This window comes from Triturus cristatus, chromosome 10, assembly GCF_964204655.1.
Source record: "Triturus cristatus chromosome 10, aTriCri1.1, whole genome shotgun sequence".
Lineage (NCBI taxonomy): Eukaryota > Metazoa > Chordata > Amphibia > Caudata > Salamandridae > Triturus > Triturus cristatus.
In genome coordinates, this window is record NC_140593.1 from 357,319,408 (window position 1) to 357,335,837 (window position 16,430).

At 43.6% G+C, this 16,430-nt stretch overlaps 1 protein-coding gene across 1 annotated transcript in view; it reads left to right on the forward strand.

The window, feature by feature from the left end:
* The window catches only part of LOC146789438 (kinesin-like protein KIF15-A), a 645,535-nt gene extending 637,090 nt beyond the window's left edge, over positions 1 to 8,445 (forward strand). The window contains exons 15-16 of the mRNA XM_085631097.1: positions 5,260 to 5,433; positions 7,677 to 8,445. Coding sequence (XP_085487223.1) covers positions 5,260 to 5,433; positions 7,677 to 7,867 — 365 coding nt within the window. The 3' untranslated portion in view covers positions 7,868 to 8,445. The remainder of the gene's footprint in view (positions 1 to 5,259; positions 5,434 to 7,676) is intronic.
* The last annotated feature ends 7,985 nt before the right edge of the window (positions 8,446 to 16,430 follow it).

The following is a 16,430-nucleotide window of genomic DNA, read 5'->3' on the forward strand; positions in this document are numbered from 1 at the left end:
GCCCCTTCTCTGGTCTTGGAGTCCTCTAGTTTTCCGCCGGTATGTCCACCACGGCTGTTACCGACCGGTTGGCCCGATAACGTGACGTCTTCGGTTTGGCAGGGCATTCACGTACGTAGTGGCCTTTTTTGCCACAATATAGGCACAATCCTTGTTTACGGCGTGACTCTTTCTCCGTGGCTGTGAGGCTCGCTCGTATTGCGCTGATGTCCATGGGTTCTCCCTTGGATGCGGTGGAAGTTTCAGGACTTCCCACCGTCACATAGGATGGAAGGGATTTTCCTTTTCTCCCATGATCCCCCTTTCTTTCACTTAGCCTATGTTCCAGCCGTAATACCAGGTTGATAAGGCCCTCACATGTCTTGGGTTGAGGGTCAATATGAGCCACGGCGTCCTTGAGCTCATCGCACAGCCCTTGATGGAAGAGCGCCGTCTGTTTAGCAACAGGCCACTTGGTTTCCGCAACCAGCCTTCGGAACGCGTTGAGATACTGCACCAGGTCGTTGGATCCCTGTCTCAACTCAAGCATTTCACGGTCCGCCGTGTACGAGTCAGCCCTTCTGTCGAATACCTTCAGGAATTCCTCGCGAAAAGCACCCCAATCACATAAGAGGGGGTCGTCCCTGCTCACCAGAGGTACGGCCCATTGTGCCGCGTTTCCAGCCAAATAGGATATAAGGAAAGCCACACGAGCCTGACTCGTGGGGAACGCCTTTGGTTTGCACGATAAATGTAGCGCCACTTGTGTGAGGAATACCTGCACTGTGTTAGGATCCCCACTGTACCTCTCTGGTGTTGCCAAGGGGATGGCTACCGGCATTTCCACTACTACCGCAGGGGTCTGGTTCGTGAGGGAGGTGCTGGGCGTGAGCGGGTCCAATTGGATAGCATCCAGTCTGGCTTTTACATCGGCTGTTTCTTGCCTAGAGGCAGCCACTTCAACTTGCATGGCCGCTAAAGCAGCCAGCACATCATCAAGTGTTGCCATGTCTGTTATCGACCGGGAGACAGTTAGTGTTATTAAGGTCGGATATTTTGTAACGCCCTGAACGTCTCAGGATCGTTTAACAGACACGACAATGAGGACGCAACCACTTGTGAAGGGTTAGTTCTTTTAATGAAGGCAAATAAAATACAAAGAACAAACAAAAGTTATAGTCACTGGAATCCTCCAGGCTAAGTACGTTACCAGCCCACAGCACGGATGGTCCTAACCGTCCTCTGCATATACGCCGATCCCGGCGTATGCCAACAGAGGGCAGAAATGAAATGGCCGACAATGCCAATCGGTAGGCTGTGAGGGGCACGAAGAGTGTTGGGGAGAATCGAGGAGTCAGGGAAACACCCAGCCGGGGTCTCTACCTGAAGGGAGCAGCCGCTCAACCTCTTCCTCAGACTGCACCGGGACGCGGAGTCACCTCCTGGTGATGCGTCACCGATACCCCAATCACAAGCAAGAAGACTGAACCGAGAGCAGCCGCTCGATCGATCCTGTGGACTTCCGAGTCTGTAACGCGGCAAACACCTCCTGGTGTGCGTTACAGCTGGCAGTCCCTGTGTCTCTGGTCGGGCTGGGAGTTACGACTCCAACCAGCAAAAGCGCCACTGCGCTTGGACTCAGCCGAGTCAAAAAGCGAAGCTCAATGGTTGACCGGTAGAGCTTCCGGGTCCTTCACAGGTGACGATGGGTCAAGACACGGCCCAGGGAGTAACGACTCGACCTACCTCCGTTCTTGCCTTACTGGAGCACCACTCCGGAACACTGCTCTTCACGAAGCAGGTACGTCGGTGTAAACACAATATCCGACAGCCTTGTACCTCCCGGTTCCTCCCTTTATAGGGCGTGTTTTCCTTGAGTTATGTAACAGCTCTCCTGTTTACATAAGGGCGTGTTTCCCTTGAGTTATGTAACAGCTCTCCTGTTTACATAAGGGCGTGTTTCCCTTGAGTTATGTAACAGCTCTCCTGTTTACATAAGGGCGTGTTTCCCTTGAGTTATGTAACAGCTCTCCTGTTTACATAAGGGCGTGTTTCCCTTGTATGACAGGAATTCTTGACAGTACCACTGTACAATTATATCAGAAGAATCCCATTGTCTAGTTGTGTAATCCAATTCATGTTCACCTGGCAAGGGTCTTAATTTCATACGGCAGAAAGCTTTTGCCCGAACAGTCTCTTCTTCTTCTCCTCACAATTAGTCCTTACTTTTACCTGCTCACTGTAGTCATAGTTCTGATAATGCGGGCAGGTGCATTCAGCATTGCCACTCCTGCAGCTCTGGCAACTGTGGGTGCTGTGGCAGTGACCTCACTGAGAACTCTATCTCTGTGTTGAATCAGCATGGCAGGCTCAAATGGCAGCACTCCTCTTTGGCAGTAATGGCCTCCCAGACCCAGGTGTAGACAAGTTTTTTTAATATGGCAGGTGCGACTTCCGGGCTGATCAAAGCTTCCACATCAGCGTTGACTTAGGCTTTCCGATGCCAGCAGCACCAAACTCTCAGGCACTTGGCAGTATACTGAAACCCCCATGATGCTTAGCACTAAAAGATCTTGGCACATGTCACAGCAAGAATTGCTCAGAGAGGCCAGCCAATCTCTTCTGCGATGAGACTGTCTGCCTTCCTATAAGACCAGGCAGTCTACTTCTGACCCCCAGCATTCAATCTTCTAGGTAGACCCTCAGCACAAAGTGCAATCTTCAGGTGATGTCCTTTTACCATTGTGAGACTGGCTGTCATGCAGAAACAGCCCTGGTTTTACAGCAGTCCTTAGAGTACTCTGCACAGCTTTCACTTCCTTGGTCAAGTACATCACTGAACTGGAACAAAGTAGGTGGTATCTATCCTACTTTTATATTCATTCTACAGACAGGACATGTGGATCCACTGTCTAAGGTTTCATAACTGGTTAGGATTCTTTCTCTTTCAAATATTATTTAATGGCTGCCTCCCAGACACAGACTATTTGTAAGGTGATGGCTCTCACAACACCTAGCAGTGAACTGGCTCTGTGAAGGAATATCCAAAACAAGGGTGCAATAAAGTGTGATATTTCTGCACTTGGCTATCATCTGCCGTACTGAAGCAGAAATCTGGACCAGACAAAAGGGCAGGGCCTGCCTAGAAATGTCCTCACCTTGTATAACACAAACCGCTGTCTCACCCCTACCTTCTATCAAATGGCAGTGCTAATGAAGTACTAATCAACAACCCTTTACTAACAAGGTCCTCACTGTTTTCCAAAGGTATCTCTGGCTCCATCCTCCTTCACAGGAATGCAAGCAATACACTTAACCTGTCTGGGTAAGCTATGGCCAGCCTCCATCTCCTGCCTTGCAACACCAAGGGATATTCAAATGGATGCTAGTGGTGCCAGTACTCGGACTCTCACCACACACAGTCTTGCACTACTGACATACATGGGTTACACACTCGCTGCACAACTCAAAGTCAACACATGCATGGAATGGTGAAGAAGAACACTACAATAGTGGGGGCAGGAGACTGTGCTTTCTTCTGCAAGAGAGAAAAAAGGTTTGTCATACTAAAGAGTCTCAAAAACGTGGTATGATACCATCATCGCTTATGACTTACCCAAGGCATGGACAGTAGTCCTATCAGTGGCGGCTCCTCTGTAATGGCATAGGTTCGACACCCCATGGGCTTGGGGCCAGCAGCTGAAAAATAAAACAATATATTATTATTTTTCTTTTTTAGCTGCTGGCTGAGCCATCGTGTGTAGTGGGTTCAGCCCAAGCCATGGGAGGAAGGAGAAATTGAGTGGTATGTGAACTTCTAAGTGTGCATATCTGTTTGTCTGGCCGTCTTAGTCTGGCAAAATAGACATACGCAGTTAGGTTTCTCCAAACAAGCTGTATTGCACAGGCGGGTTGAAGAAACAGCAATTACTCCCTGTGCCTGATCAAGCATTAAACCAGCCTGCTCAGGCTAATCCCCGTGCTGCTCTCATGCTTGCTAATAGCATGAAAGCAGCGCTGGGATTGCACAGGAAGTCTCTGATGCTGTCCTAGTGTCTGCTGGTACCAGGAAGCAGAGGAGCACCGAGGTGCGAGGCAGCTGGCTGCTTCAGGTAAGTCTTATTTTTTTTATATGAACCCCCACCAAGCTCCCTCTCCCGTGCTCCCCCTGCACCCCCTCCACCGGCCCTACCAGTTTTGTTTCTGTCGGCCTCCACTGAGTCCTATGCCCACTTCAAGGGATACCTTTGTGTGCCCCACAAGGTACCAGAGCATGTTCTTGACCTCATTAACATGGACAGACCTAGGCCTCTAGGTGCATTTTAGATTAGGGTGATGTGAGGGGCAAACAAAGTCAGGACACCAGCTTCAAGGGTAGTCATGCATTCATGCAGACGTCTTCCTGGTCCCAACACCAGTACTTTCGAAAAGAACATATAGGAAGCAGTTTAGAGAAAGTGGGCTTTGAGTCAACTCACTTCAGCCACTGCCATTTAATATTGTTCATGTTTGCTATTGCTTGGATGGGCTGTCAATCAAAATCATGGCTTTTTGTAGATTATTACGTTGTCCCATATGAGTTCACTTTAGTGATGGTGCTCAAGTAGTCCTTTCTTAATCTACAGAAGCAGCATGACCTTCAGTTTATAAGTCAGAGTTTGTGTGTCCTTTGATCTATTTACTGACATGATATGTTATGTGCTGGCTTATGTCTTTTTTTGTTTTGGCAAACAAAGTCCTGTTGGCCTTCATGGCAGACAAAGGCTATTCACTTATTAGCCTTGCAAGTTGACATGCTTTACTTTGCTGTCTTGATAATATGTTCATGGATTTGCAGTTTTATAATTGATAAAGGAAAGACGTGCATACAAGTAATCTTTCTCATGCAGCGAAAATAATTGCCCATTGTCAAAAGTATCTACTATGTATTTCCTTGCTGTTTATGCCTTTTGAGTTCACCACTTACAATGCAAAATTCATCTTTTGTATGCTTTTTTATAACACTTTTCTTTGAGGTAACCCTCAGTTCTGCCAATACAGTTTGTTTAGCATAAAAAGGCCCTATTTCCAACTTCTAAATTGCAGTAGCAGCAAAAGTTGCTTTATTATAGGATTTTCAAGGATAGATGAAAGCAACAAGTGAAAAGTTGTCCAACTAGTACCAAACACTTGCTCTAACAAAAAGCCTGTTCTATTGGCTTTGCTCAAAAAATGAAACCTGCTGACTTGGCCAGTGCTTGTTTATGTTTTTTTACATTGACGTTTTTTGTTTTCTTTCAGTGTCCTACAGTTTTTGCACCATGTTCCATTCAGTGTCTTGGACAACGACATATCAGTATTCACAAGAGCACAAGCAGTTCAAATTAGGCATTGTCTGCATTCTACTGCTGTTGGTATCACTTGGCTTTACCTCTGTCCAAAGCCGATCACTCAGTCATCAGATTGACAACAGAAGTAAGTATTTCAGCTGTGTCTTCAAAGATTGTGGTGTCATTCCTTGTCACTTGAGAGCATGCTCAACGTTGCACTCCACCACATATTGTGATGTAATCTTGAAATATCCCTATGTTTATGTTAGTGCTGCAATTATTCAGGTAGAGTATATCTTTAACCATTATGTTTTTTTTTTGTGCTTGATGAATTGCATAATATTTTTTAAAAGCTAAGAATAACATAGCAGATGTGAAAAAGCATGGAATCCTTCAATGAGCAATGCTTCTCAAAACTACCTTGGGTAATTCTTAAAACACATAAAATAATAAACCTAATTGGCAACAAATTAAGGATGTCAATCAGCGTCAAGAAGCATGACATCAATTGAAACATTCAATAACTAATGGGCTGTAAGAAATATTATTTCTTATTAAATTTAAATAATGTACACATGATGTCACATTTATCACTAAATGTGTTTGAATTTTGCAGCACGTCAAACTGTACTCTAGTATTTTAGACAAAAGAGCAGGATGATATCTGCTCTGTTAATATTACCAAAGCTCCCCCAAAAAGTAGGCACTATAGTACTGGATATTAATATAAAAGTATATAAAAGTGGAATAACCAATTTCAGACACATACTATCATACTCACACTAATCAAAAGGCTGGTCGGAAGAAAAGGGTTGTGCGATTACATTTCTACTTTTATATCATTTTCGCAGAACATTTTCAAAGGGAACAGTCTGTACAGCAGAAAGAGTTAAGCGATAAAGAACATTATCTGTAATTAGTTAAAAAGAAACCCCAGTATCAAACTGAACCTGGAAGGCCATTTACCATTGGGGCTAGGGAAGACCACTGGGATGGAGCACGTGGATGGGAGGACAACATAACCTCTAACAAGGAAAGAGAGATAAGAACAAAGACTGTGCTTATGTTTCAAAAACAGGGATTTAAATTGAAGCCAAAAGGGAAAGAGTGTGGTTCCTGGAGGAGAAATGTGTGCAGAGAATAAAGCTCATGGAAATATTATAGATGGGTGCTGTGGTGTGAAGTGGAGGTGAAGCAAGAAACGCGCCGAACAATAGTTAAGATAAAGGAAAGTAGGTGTGAGGATCAATATTTGGGGGGGAAAATGGACATGGTAAACCTAAGTCCTGTAACTGGGGGAAACAATCGGAAGTTTAAGAGAAAGAATGATGTGTAAAAGCTTAATATAAGATTGTCTCTTGAGGAAGAATGGAGGAGCTGGGAGGGAAGCAAATAGAGGACAGAGGTGAGCAGGCATACACGAACAGGGCAGGGAATAGCAAGCTGGTGCTTGCAGAAGACTTTAGATCCTTAGCTAAAATAAATCGTGTGGTTGGCTCTCCTGCCACCACTTACACAACAGAGTAATCTTTGTAGCTCCTTCAGGGATTTCACAGAAGACTGTCAAGCCATCTGACATTGGTGTGATACAAAACAGGCCAACATTTATGAGCTATTAAGCTATATATCACTTAAAAATTGAGTTAGAAGCTCTCTGTATGCCAGTGGACACTGTAGGGTCGGGTGATGCATTGGATGTATTTAATATGCCTAAGCGTTTAAGTTGCCAAAAGGTTAATAGCTTGTAATTGTGGGAACAAAAATCATGGAGCAGATCAGTAATGGATTCCGCCATACTTATGTAGTACTACTTCACAAACTCATAAATGCCTTTGAGAATTGCCCCCATAATTTGTTTTGCTGCAGCTGTAGTGATCCTTGATTTAAGAAATATGAGCAACTCCCATCACTAAAACTGTTGCATGTGATAGCTTACGATCACAAAGCAAAATTCACCTACATTTTGAGTTGAGTGCTTTATAGCCATAATTCCATTTCTGAATTCTTTTAGTAGTGCAAGTTGTTGCACCCTACATCTGGAAAATAGGTGAAAGATGAAGCTTGCACCATTACAAAAGATTGAGGAGCATAACTTACTCTTGAACAATGTGATTCAATTTTGATAAAATGTGTATAGAAAATATTAAAATTATTACATGCAGATTTTGTTTCAGAATCTATGCTGACCTTAAAACTGAAAATAATGATTTGCGTTTATGGTACTAAAGCTTTGAACGATGTATTATTTTATTTGTTCAGTGACATAGTAATCACTATACACACTTGATCTGCCATATTCATATCTGAAGAACATAGCCTACTGTTGGTTGTATGTACTCTCACAATGATGTGCAATTTGTTTGGTGATTCATTTCTTTTTTGTTGCAGGTCCTGAGATTGATCCATTTTGGTATGTGGGCCGTGGCGTCCGACCGATTGGTCGATTTGGTAAACGGCAGATAATGAAGAATGGCAATGGCTTGAGACATGGTATCAACAACATTGAATTTCTCCTGAAGGCACTGCTGCAGCAAGAAGTACATAAAGCAGAACGGGCAGCGATTGATGATGACTGGTGATAGAATGCTTTGAGTGCCACAGTGGTAAATCATTCTTCTTACAAACTCCGCCATCTTTTCACCCTACCAGTCGCTCTAGTTCTACTTCTACTTAGCTGCTATCATTTTCATTCTTTGTTTGTTGCCTGTTACAACTAAATAAATTCACTCTGGTCATGAGAAAAATGTGTGGAATAAAAAACTTTCAATCCATACTTTATAACCTTTACAATTAACTTGCTAACATGAAAGTTAATACGTTTTGACTATTTACGCACTGTAATCCTTTACGTTATGATGTTGAACTGCTCTACAACTAATTGGAACATAATGGGGAACTTGTTTATAATTGTAAGCTTTGTCTCATAGTTGCAAAGGAATTAATTTTATTTATATTGCTTTCAAATTTCCTGAACGTCAGCTGAGTTGGAAATAGGACACAACTGCCAAAGATCAACGAAAAGAGTTTTTTGTATAAATAAATCCGATTCAGATCAAAATACTTCATGTTTAATGTTCAAACAGAGTTTAGAATATGAACTGTGGAGCAAATCGGTCAAAACACGCTAAATACAATAAAGCTATGCCCTAGAATCACTAGGTTTGAGAAGTTTAATGGGTACTTTTTTATTTCTTTCCTTTGCATGAATTTGTGTGTGACTTCATTAATATGTCTGATAGACTTGAGTGTCTACACAGTCACGAATAATCATAAAACACACACAAATTATCCCAATACTCCCCTACAGCATTGGGGGAACACAACATATGTTTGCTTAGTGCACAAAAGAGACCAGGTATTGGAAAGACCTATTGGACATACAAACCTTAAAACAAGCATTTGTAAAGTCAATAGGTCTGGCTTTTTGTTAGATAAAGTGTTTGGTAATACTTGGGCCACTTTGTGTGTTATTTCCAGCTATCGCAGAGAAAATTCGGCAATGAAGTGATCATGATCCACAAAAATTTCAAAGCTGGGATTGCCGCCCCTGTGTCGAATAGACATCATTAGCAGAGCTTTACTGAAACACCAAACAAGTGTGTCATCAAAAAGAGTACGTAGATAAAGTTTGCATTGTAAGTGGTAAAGCTAAAAAGCATACACAGCAAAGTATTGTAGATTCTTTTGATTAAGGTCCTGTATTTTCATTGCATCTTTAAGAAAAGCCTAAGTGTGCACGTATTTGCCAATAGAAAAAGCTGAAAAAAAACAACCATGGTATTGTGGTAGCAAAATAAAACAAAATGATGTACAAGAACGATTAACAAATAGCACTGGGACTTTCCTACAAGTTAGTCAGTGCATTAAAATATTATGCACTTTTAAAGCACAAACAAGCACGAACCAGCAATTTAATGATGTCATATCAGCAAAATAGCACACACAGGTTCTAGCCTAATAACATTTTTACTTGATGGCCCATCATCAAATCCTGAATAGGGCTATATACCATTTGACTAAATGCTATGGTCTTAAAGGACAATCCAGATAAGCAATGATAAACCAATAAAAAAAACACATGTTAGCCAGTGGGTGATGGGGGCTGACCCAAAGTCCAATCTCACTGTACTTTTGTTGTATGTTTTAAAGAATTAATAACGAGGTCAACCATAGACCCAAAGAATTAAGAAGGCTGTCAATTGGTGAAATGGGCTATAATAGAAAATAAGACAACAATAAGTAGAATGTGATGTGTGGTCCGCTACTGCACAGAACAGCATTTTATGATGACATTATCGTCTTATGTTGAGTCACCAAGGCATTTGGAAAAGAATAGTCCATCTAACGTTTTTACTGTTTGTACTTTTAAGTAAGAACTTTTCCCGGCGCTCTGGATGTTTAATTGATGCTCCAAGTCTTTGCTAAAAATATTACGTGCATCCCATAGGACTCATTTATTACACTAATATCATGTCAATCAACTTGTATGAATTAAATAATTCATTCATTTGCATACATTTCAATTGATCACATCGAATGATCAAATAAGTATACAAAAGGCCACTTTTTTGAAAATATGGATCGAACTACAACCCAAGATGTATCGTTTTGATAATACATTTTAAGTTGTACTTGATCCATTTAAATATGAATAACCTTTGATGCACTAGTGATTTTATGTTGAACGCAAACATGTGCACCAATAGGAGTGGCTTTTTGTAAATGTATTTATTCATTCAATGTGGTTAATTGAAATTATGCAAAATAATCCAATAATTCATATAGGCGCAATATGTATGATGGTAGCCTCATAAATGAGTCCCATGGGCCACAAGTCATATTTCTCTCAAACGCGTCACCTTGGAATCATATTGGTATATGGAGTTTGTTAGAGTACTAACCAAGTTTTTGCTAAACATCTGTTAGAAATGGGGGTCTCTAGTTGGCAGAGGTAGGTACCTTTGTCCAAATAGGGACCCTTCCTTCTAGTCAGGGTAAGCGGGATACACACTTCAGATAACCCCTGCTCACCCCCTTGGTAGCTTGGCACAAGCAGACAGGCTTATCCCAAAGGCAATGTGTAAAGTAAATGTATCAACACTCACAGTAACTCAGTGAAAACATCACAAAAGGACACCACACCAGTTTATAAAAATATAGTATCTTTATCTAAACTAAACAAGACCAAAACAACAAAAATCCAACATACACACTTAAAAATATGACCTTAGAAAGAATATTGCAAAAATCAAACTTGTAGAAACCAAATAGCACCAACTGGGGTTATTGCGACGTTGTGACAGCAATAAATCCAAAGTACGGCGCCAACCACGAGGAGCGCGATGTTGGGCATTGAGTCACACAGACCCCCCCAAACAAACAGTACCTTGGAAGTGAAGTCTATGATGATGCACGGCGTCGAGGAAGCGAGGATTCGGTGCTGATGTTGAGGCCGGCTCCCTGGCTGCTAAGGGGGACACCAGGCATGGTGTCTGCGAGGAGCCGACGTGTCGTGTCCAGGTTAGGGGAAGGTGGTTGCGTCGGCGGTGAGGAGTCAGTTCCGGTGACAATGTGAAGTTCGTGGAGTCACCCTCGGCGGTTATCGGTGCAGCGATAACAGGATGCAGGTGCTGGTGATGACAGAGACGGTGCGAGCGCTGGCGTCGGGCACGGCCGATAACTGCAGGCATCGTAGGTCATCAGAGCTGCGGAGAAGGCCGGGCGATGCGTTGTTCACTTCACAAGTGGTGCCCCAGGCCTCGGTGCAGGTCGCGGCATCACAGCGGCATCGCTGACGGCGTCAGAAACAGGTTTTCTTACTTTTGTTAGGTTTCTTCCAGCTCTCAATAGCAGGAACAACCCCCAGAGGCCCAACACAGTTACAGGCACATCTTGGCAGGTCAGAACTCCCAGCAAGGAAGTTCAGGGTAGTTGGGGGTGAAGTATTTTGTCACTGAGACTTCAAAACAGGAGGCAAGCTCTACTCAAGCCCTTGGAGACGTTACTCAAGCAGGGGACACAGCACACAGCAAAGTCCTTCCCCTTTCCTTGGCAGAAACAGCAGCTGCAGGCCAACCCCAGACACACAGCAAGGGCAGTACTTCTTAATTTCTCCAGCTCTTTTCCTTGGCAAAGGTTCCTCTTGATTCCAGAAGTAGTCTAAAGTCTGAGGATTTGGGTCTGATACTTATACCCCAAAATGTGTTTGTTCTTTTTGTGCAGGGGGCTCTGAGCCCAGTTCAAACCAGTTCTGCCTTCACTGGAGCAGCATGACCACAGGAGGTTGAGACAGCATTGTGCAAGGGAGACAGGCTACATTCAGGTGCAAGGTAAATCTCCTCCCACCACGCTATATGCAGCCAGGTCTATTCAGCTCAGGGCTGGGTCATCCAGGAAGGGCCAGGCACACTTTAACCCTCCCAGAGGCTGTCAACAGGAAAAGCACACCCTCTGTCTCTGTCACCCTGAAACCAGACAGTCAATCCACAAACAGGCTGAGGCACACAGGATGGTTGAACAAGAAGTTTGCCACTTTCTAAAAGTGCTATTTCCAAACACACAATTTAAAAACCATCTTTACTAAAATATGTGTTATTAAATCCTGAGTTCAGGGATTCCAAACTCCATCTTATCAATGTGGGAAGATATGCTTGTAAAATGTTACAAAGCACTCCCCACTCTGTCCTATGGGGCAAGATAGCCTTTCAATAGTGAAAAACAAAATTGGCAGTATTTCATTACCAGGACATGTTACACACACCGGTACATGTCCTACCTTTCACAAACACTGCACCCTGTCCAGGGGGTACCTTGGGCCTACCATAGGGGTATCCTCTGTGTAAGAAAAGGGAAGGGTAGAGCCTGGCAAGTGCAAGTCGACATGGCAGTTAACAAACTGTGCACAGGCACCGCGGTGACAGGCTTGAGACATCTTTTCAGGGCTACTCATGTGGGTGGCACAATCAGTGCTGCAGGCCCACTAGTAGCATTTGATTTACCAGCCCTGGCACACTCAGTGCACTTTACTAGGGACCTACTGGTAGATCAAATACTCCAATCATAGATAACCAATCACAATAACAATTTACACAGAGAGCATATGCACTTTAGCACTGATCAACAGTGGTAAAGTGCCCAGAGTCTTATAGACAACAACAACAGGTCAGGAAAAAATTGGAGGAAGAAGCAAAAAGTTTGGGGATAACCCTGCAAAAAGGACCATTTCCAACAACAACAAATTACTTTAAGCACTTCCTTCATCACCCAGCTTGCTTCATTTAAATAAATTATTGTGAATCTCAAAGCACCTAAAAATGTGCTGCAGATCCAGTTTGAGGTACATAAAGTCTTTGCCTCTGAGCTTTCTCACATTACAGAATTTTTATATAGCAGCCTAGCAATTATGTTTTTTACTTTTCCCTTGTTGGTGTAACCTACATCAGAATATTTTCACTTCAGAGTTCACAGTGCATGGGATTATTTTTCACATGATGTCCATTACAAGGTCTGTGTCAGTTTCTTAAGGAACTTGGAAATAGTCTTCCCCAAGCTGGTTTTCCTAATGTATTTATGGTTTTATACAGCACAAGCTAGGCCCAAGGAAAATCGGAGAGCTTTTCAATTAAAATGCAGTCCAAATAGAAATAAAAAGATCACGAGTACCAATAAAATAAGTCACTTACAAATATATAAATAATAAAAATGAAACGATAAACCCCAATATAATATATATAGACGTCTTATAAAGCTAACTACACAAACCTAAAGAATAGCATAATGCCCTATGATGTGCAGCCAGAAAAGATAATGTGTAGAAGTATTATATAATCTCAAAATGTGGATCTGAGTTAGAACAAATTGATTAGTGAATTCTCAAATGGGATTCACCAGCAATGTCCTTCACTGCTTCCCCATCTACTTTTCCAAATGACACCAGTTTGTTTACATGGGCATCACCGGGTCCCCAACAAATTCCTATTACCCACAGACTACCCCAGGGGTCCATACTGTCTCTTGTCAGCTTCCACCTTTGCATATCCACTCACAGACAACAGTATCAAGTTTCACCAATGGGCCAATGATGCACAACTTTAATTGAAAGCCTCCTCTGCTTCAGACTTCCCATGATCAAACACTGCCTCTGCATCATTCAGACCTGAATACCCATCACCTACCTGAAGCACAACCCAACCAAGACTGAATGTATGTTGTTTGCCAGGAACATCCAACAAGAAGCAGTACAAATCTTGCTCAATGGCATGAACCTTACGGCTTCAAACATTTGTTTTAATTGAATTCCAAGTCACTTGGGTTCACCGTGAACACCAACCTCAGCTTCAGGGAATACATTGCCAAAAAACAAATAGGCGGCCTGGTTCGACCTCTCGCATCTAAAGAAATTGAGACTGTTTCTTTCAGAAAGAAACAGGAGAGCTGCTTTTGAAGCCATCATACCCTTGCATCTGGATGGTGGCAATACACTGCTCAATGGCCTCCCAGACTCCACACTGGCACCTCTTGCGGGCATCCTACATGCCACAGTACATCTCATTCAAAGCCTGAAGTAATATGATCACATCACACCCATCCTGATAGAACTTGCAATTGACCATTCTGTGTGTGGTATTCCCCCGGATTTTTTTCTCTACTGTGTTTGTTGGCCTTAGAACGCGGTGCACTTTATCCATGCTAACCTGTGGTAAATTGCCTGTGCTCCCCCTTTAAACACCTGATTAGCACATTTGACTTACATTTAAGCCTCTGGTATGTGGTGCAAAATGTACTCAGGGCCAATGTCAACAGTGGCCTGCAGCACCCATTTTGCCACCCACTGCAGTGACCCAGCAAACCTGACCCCAGTCTTGGCAGAGCAGTTTTAAAATTGCTAATCCAACCTGTCAAAATAAACCCTTTTGACCGGTCTAAACCTTCATTTTAAGTATTAATAAATCACCTCCAAGGTAGGCCTTAATGCGCATAAAAGCAGGGTCCGTGATTTTTAAAAGTAGGCCATGTAATGTTTAATGTGCCACATGCCCTTACAGGGTAAAAGCCTAAAAGCTATTTGTACTGTAGCAAGACTGGCTGCTTCCCTATCAAAACATTGAATTATTATAACGTTTAATAATGCTAATTTCAGATTGGTAACAGCTAGATAAATATTTAAAGGACTCTTTTTAGTAGACAAAATTAATTGTAAAGAAAAATCCCCTCTTCCCTACCTAAAACCACTAAGTCCTTTCTTTAAGTATTCCAACGGTCACTTTACAGCTGATGGCTTCCCTGTAGTGAGGTGTGAATTGCTCCCAGGACAGGGACAAAGGGCCTTTGATGTGGAGAGGTGTTGTTCTTCCCTTGACAGGATGGCCTGGGGTTTATGCCCAACCATTTGGGAGACTTCAATCAATCAACCAAGGATTTATAGTGTGGCAAATCACCCATGAGGGTCTCGAGATGCTGTAGTTGCTAACTGATTCGTGGTGATCTGTTCAATTGAACAGCCAGGCCTTGAGCCGTTTCTTGAATTGCCGGAGCGATGAGGTGCTCCTGAGGTGCAAGGGAAGGTCATTCCAAGCTTTGGCTGCCAGGTGTGAGAAGGAGCATCCTCACTGTTGCTCCGGCGGACCCATGGGGTGTCTGCAATGGAAAGGGAGACGGATCGTAGGTGTCTGGTTGGTTGGTGGAAGGTCATGCTTTTGTTGATGTATGCTAGTCCTAATTTTGCACAGCGTTGTATGCGTGGATCAACAGCTTGAACTGGCATTTCTTCTGGATCAGGTGCCAGTGTAGCTTCTTGAGGTGGGGTGTGACAAGCCCTTTTTGATTTGGCTGGCTCAGCTGGGGCAATTGTGTTGGCACATTCTGTGATCCACTGACAGAAGTTCTTCGCAGCATGTTGTGGGTTCAGTGTGTCTGGGAGGTGGGAGTTGAGAGTGTTGTTTCACTGGTCTTTATATCTATCTTTCCAGTTTCTACGCGTGGAGCTAGGGGGCACGGTGTCAGTATTAGTAGGTCCTGAGATGGTGAAGTGGTATCTGTAGTGGGAGGTTCCAGGTGAGCTGTGAGACGTGGTTGTACTGGACTCTGTTGCTGGACGTGAAAATGGGGTAGAGTGTGTCTTTTGGCGTGGGTAGGGTCGGCGACAAGTTGCTTGAAGCTGATGTTGAACATGCTTTCTAGGAGGTTGTTTGTGTTGGTGTCACTGGGGTTGTCGAGGTGGAAGTTAAGATCCCCAAGGAATATGTTGTGCTCTAAATCTATGGTGATCAGGGTGATGAGGACAGGAATGGCGTGGCAGAAGCTGGAGCGTAGTCCTGGTGATCTGTAGGTGAGGGTGCTTCTGATAGTGCATTTTCCATCAGTGGAAAGTTGAAAGATGAGATGCTCCATTATCAGGCTCGAGACGTCTGAGGAGGTCATGCAGCGGATGGTGTCAATTCCATTCCACCTCTGTGCTTGTTGATTCAGTCTTGGTGTGTTATCTTGTAGACTTCAGGGTGACGATGTTCGACACAGAGGCAGGGTGCAGCCAAGACTCTGTGAGGAAGATGACGTCCGGGGTAGGGATGAGATCGCGTCCCAGATCTCAGTGGCATGTTTGCAGAGTGATAGTGTGTTGAGTAAAATGCGCTGGAGTTGTGTCGTGGCTGTCTCGGTTGACGTGGCGGATACAGTCATGTTTTTGTGTCTCCGGCATTGTTATTTGCTTTGGTATTGAATGTGAAGCTGCAGTGCTGGCAAGAGAATGGTCCTCTGGTGTTGCCTGGAGATATGTGACAGAAGTTGTTGTACATGGGCCCAGGATCCAGGGCTCCTAGGTCTGCAACGGTGTAGCAGTCCTAAAGGAGGCCTCCCCTGTCACAGGCAGATGTAGGTCATACCCAGGCCAGCCCCCTCTATAGTCTCTCTTGTCATGCTAGCACCAATTCCTGTGGGAGGGAGAGCTGCCCCAGACCCGGTCTAGAGTGACCATATGGGAGAGGTTCTCCATTTCCATAAAGACACCTCTGGATGGCCACAGGTAGCTCTGACCAGGGTAAGAAATATTCTGCCGTGTTGGATTAAAATAAAGCTGGGCGCTGTGGGACACTTTACAGTAAACCCACACTGAAGGCTGCAATTATGTTGAATGCTTAAGACTCT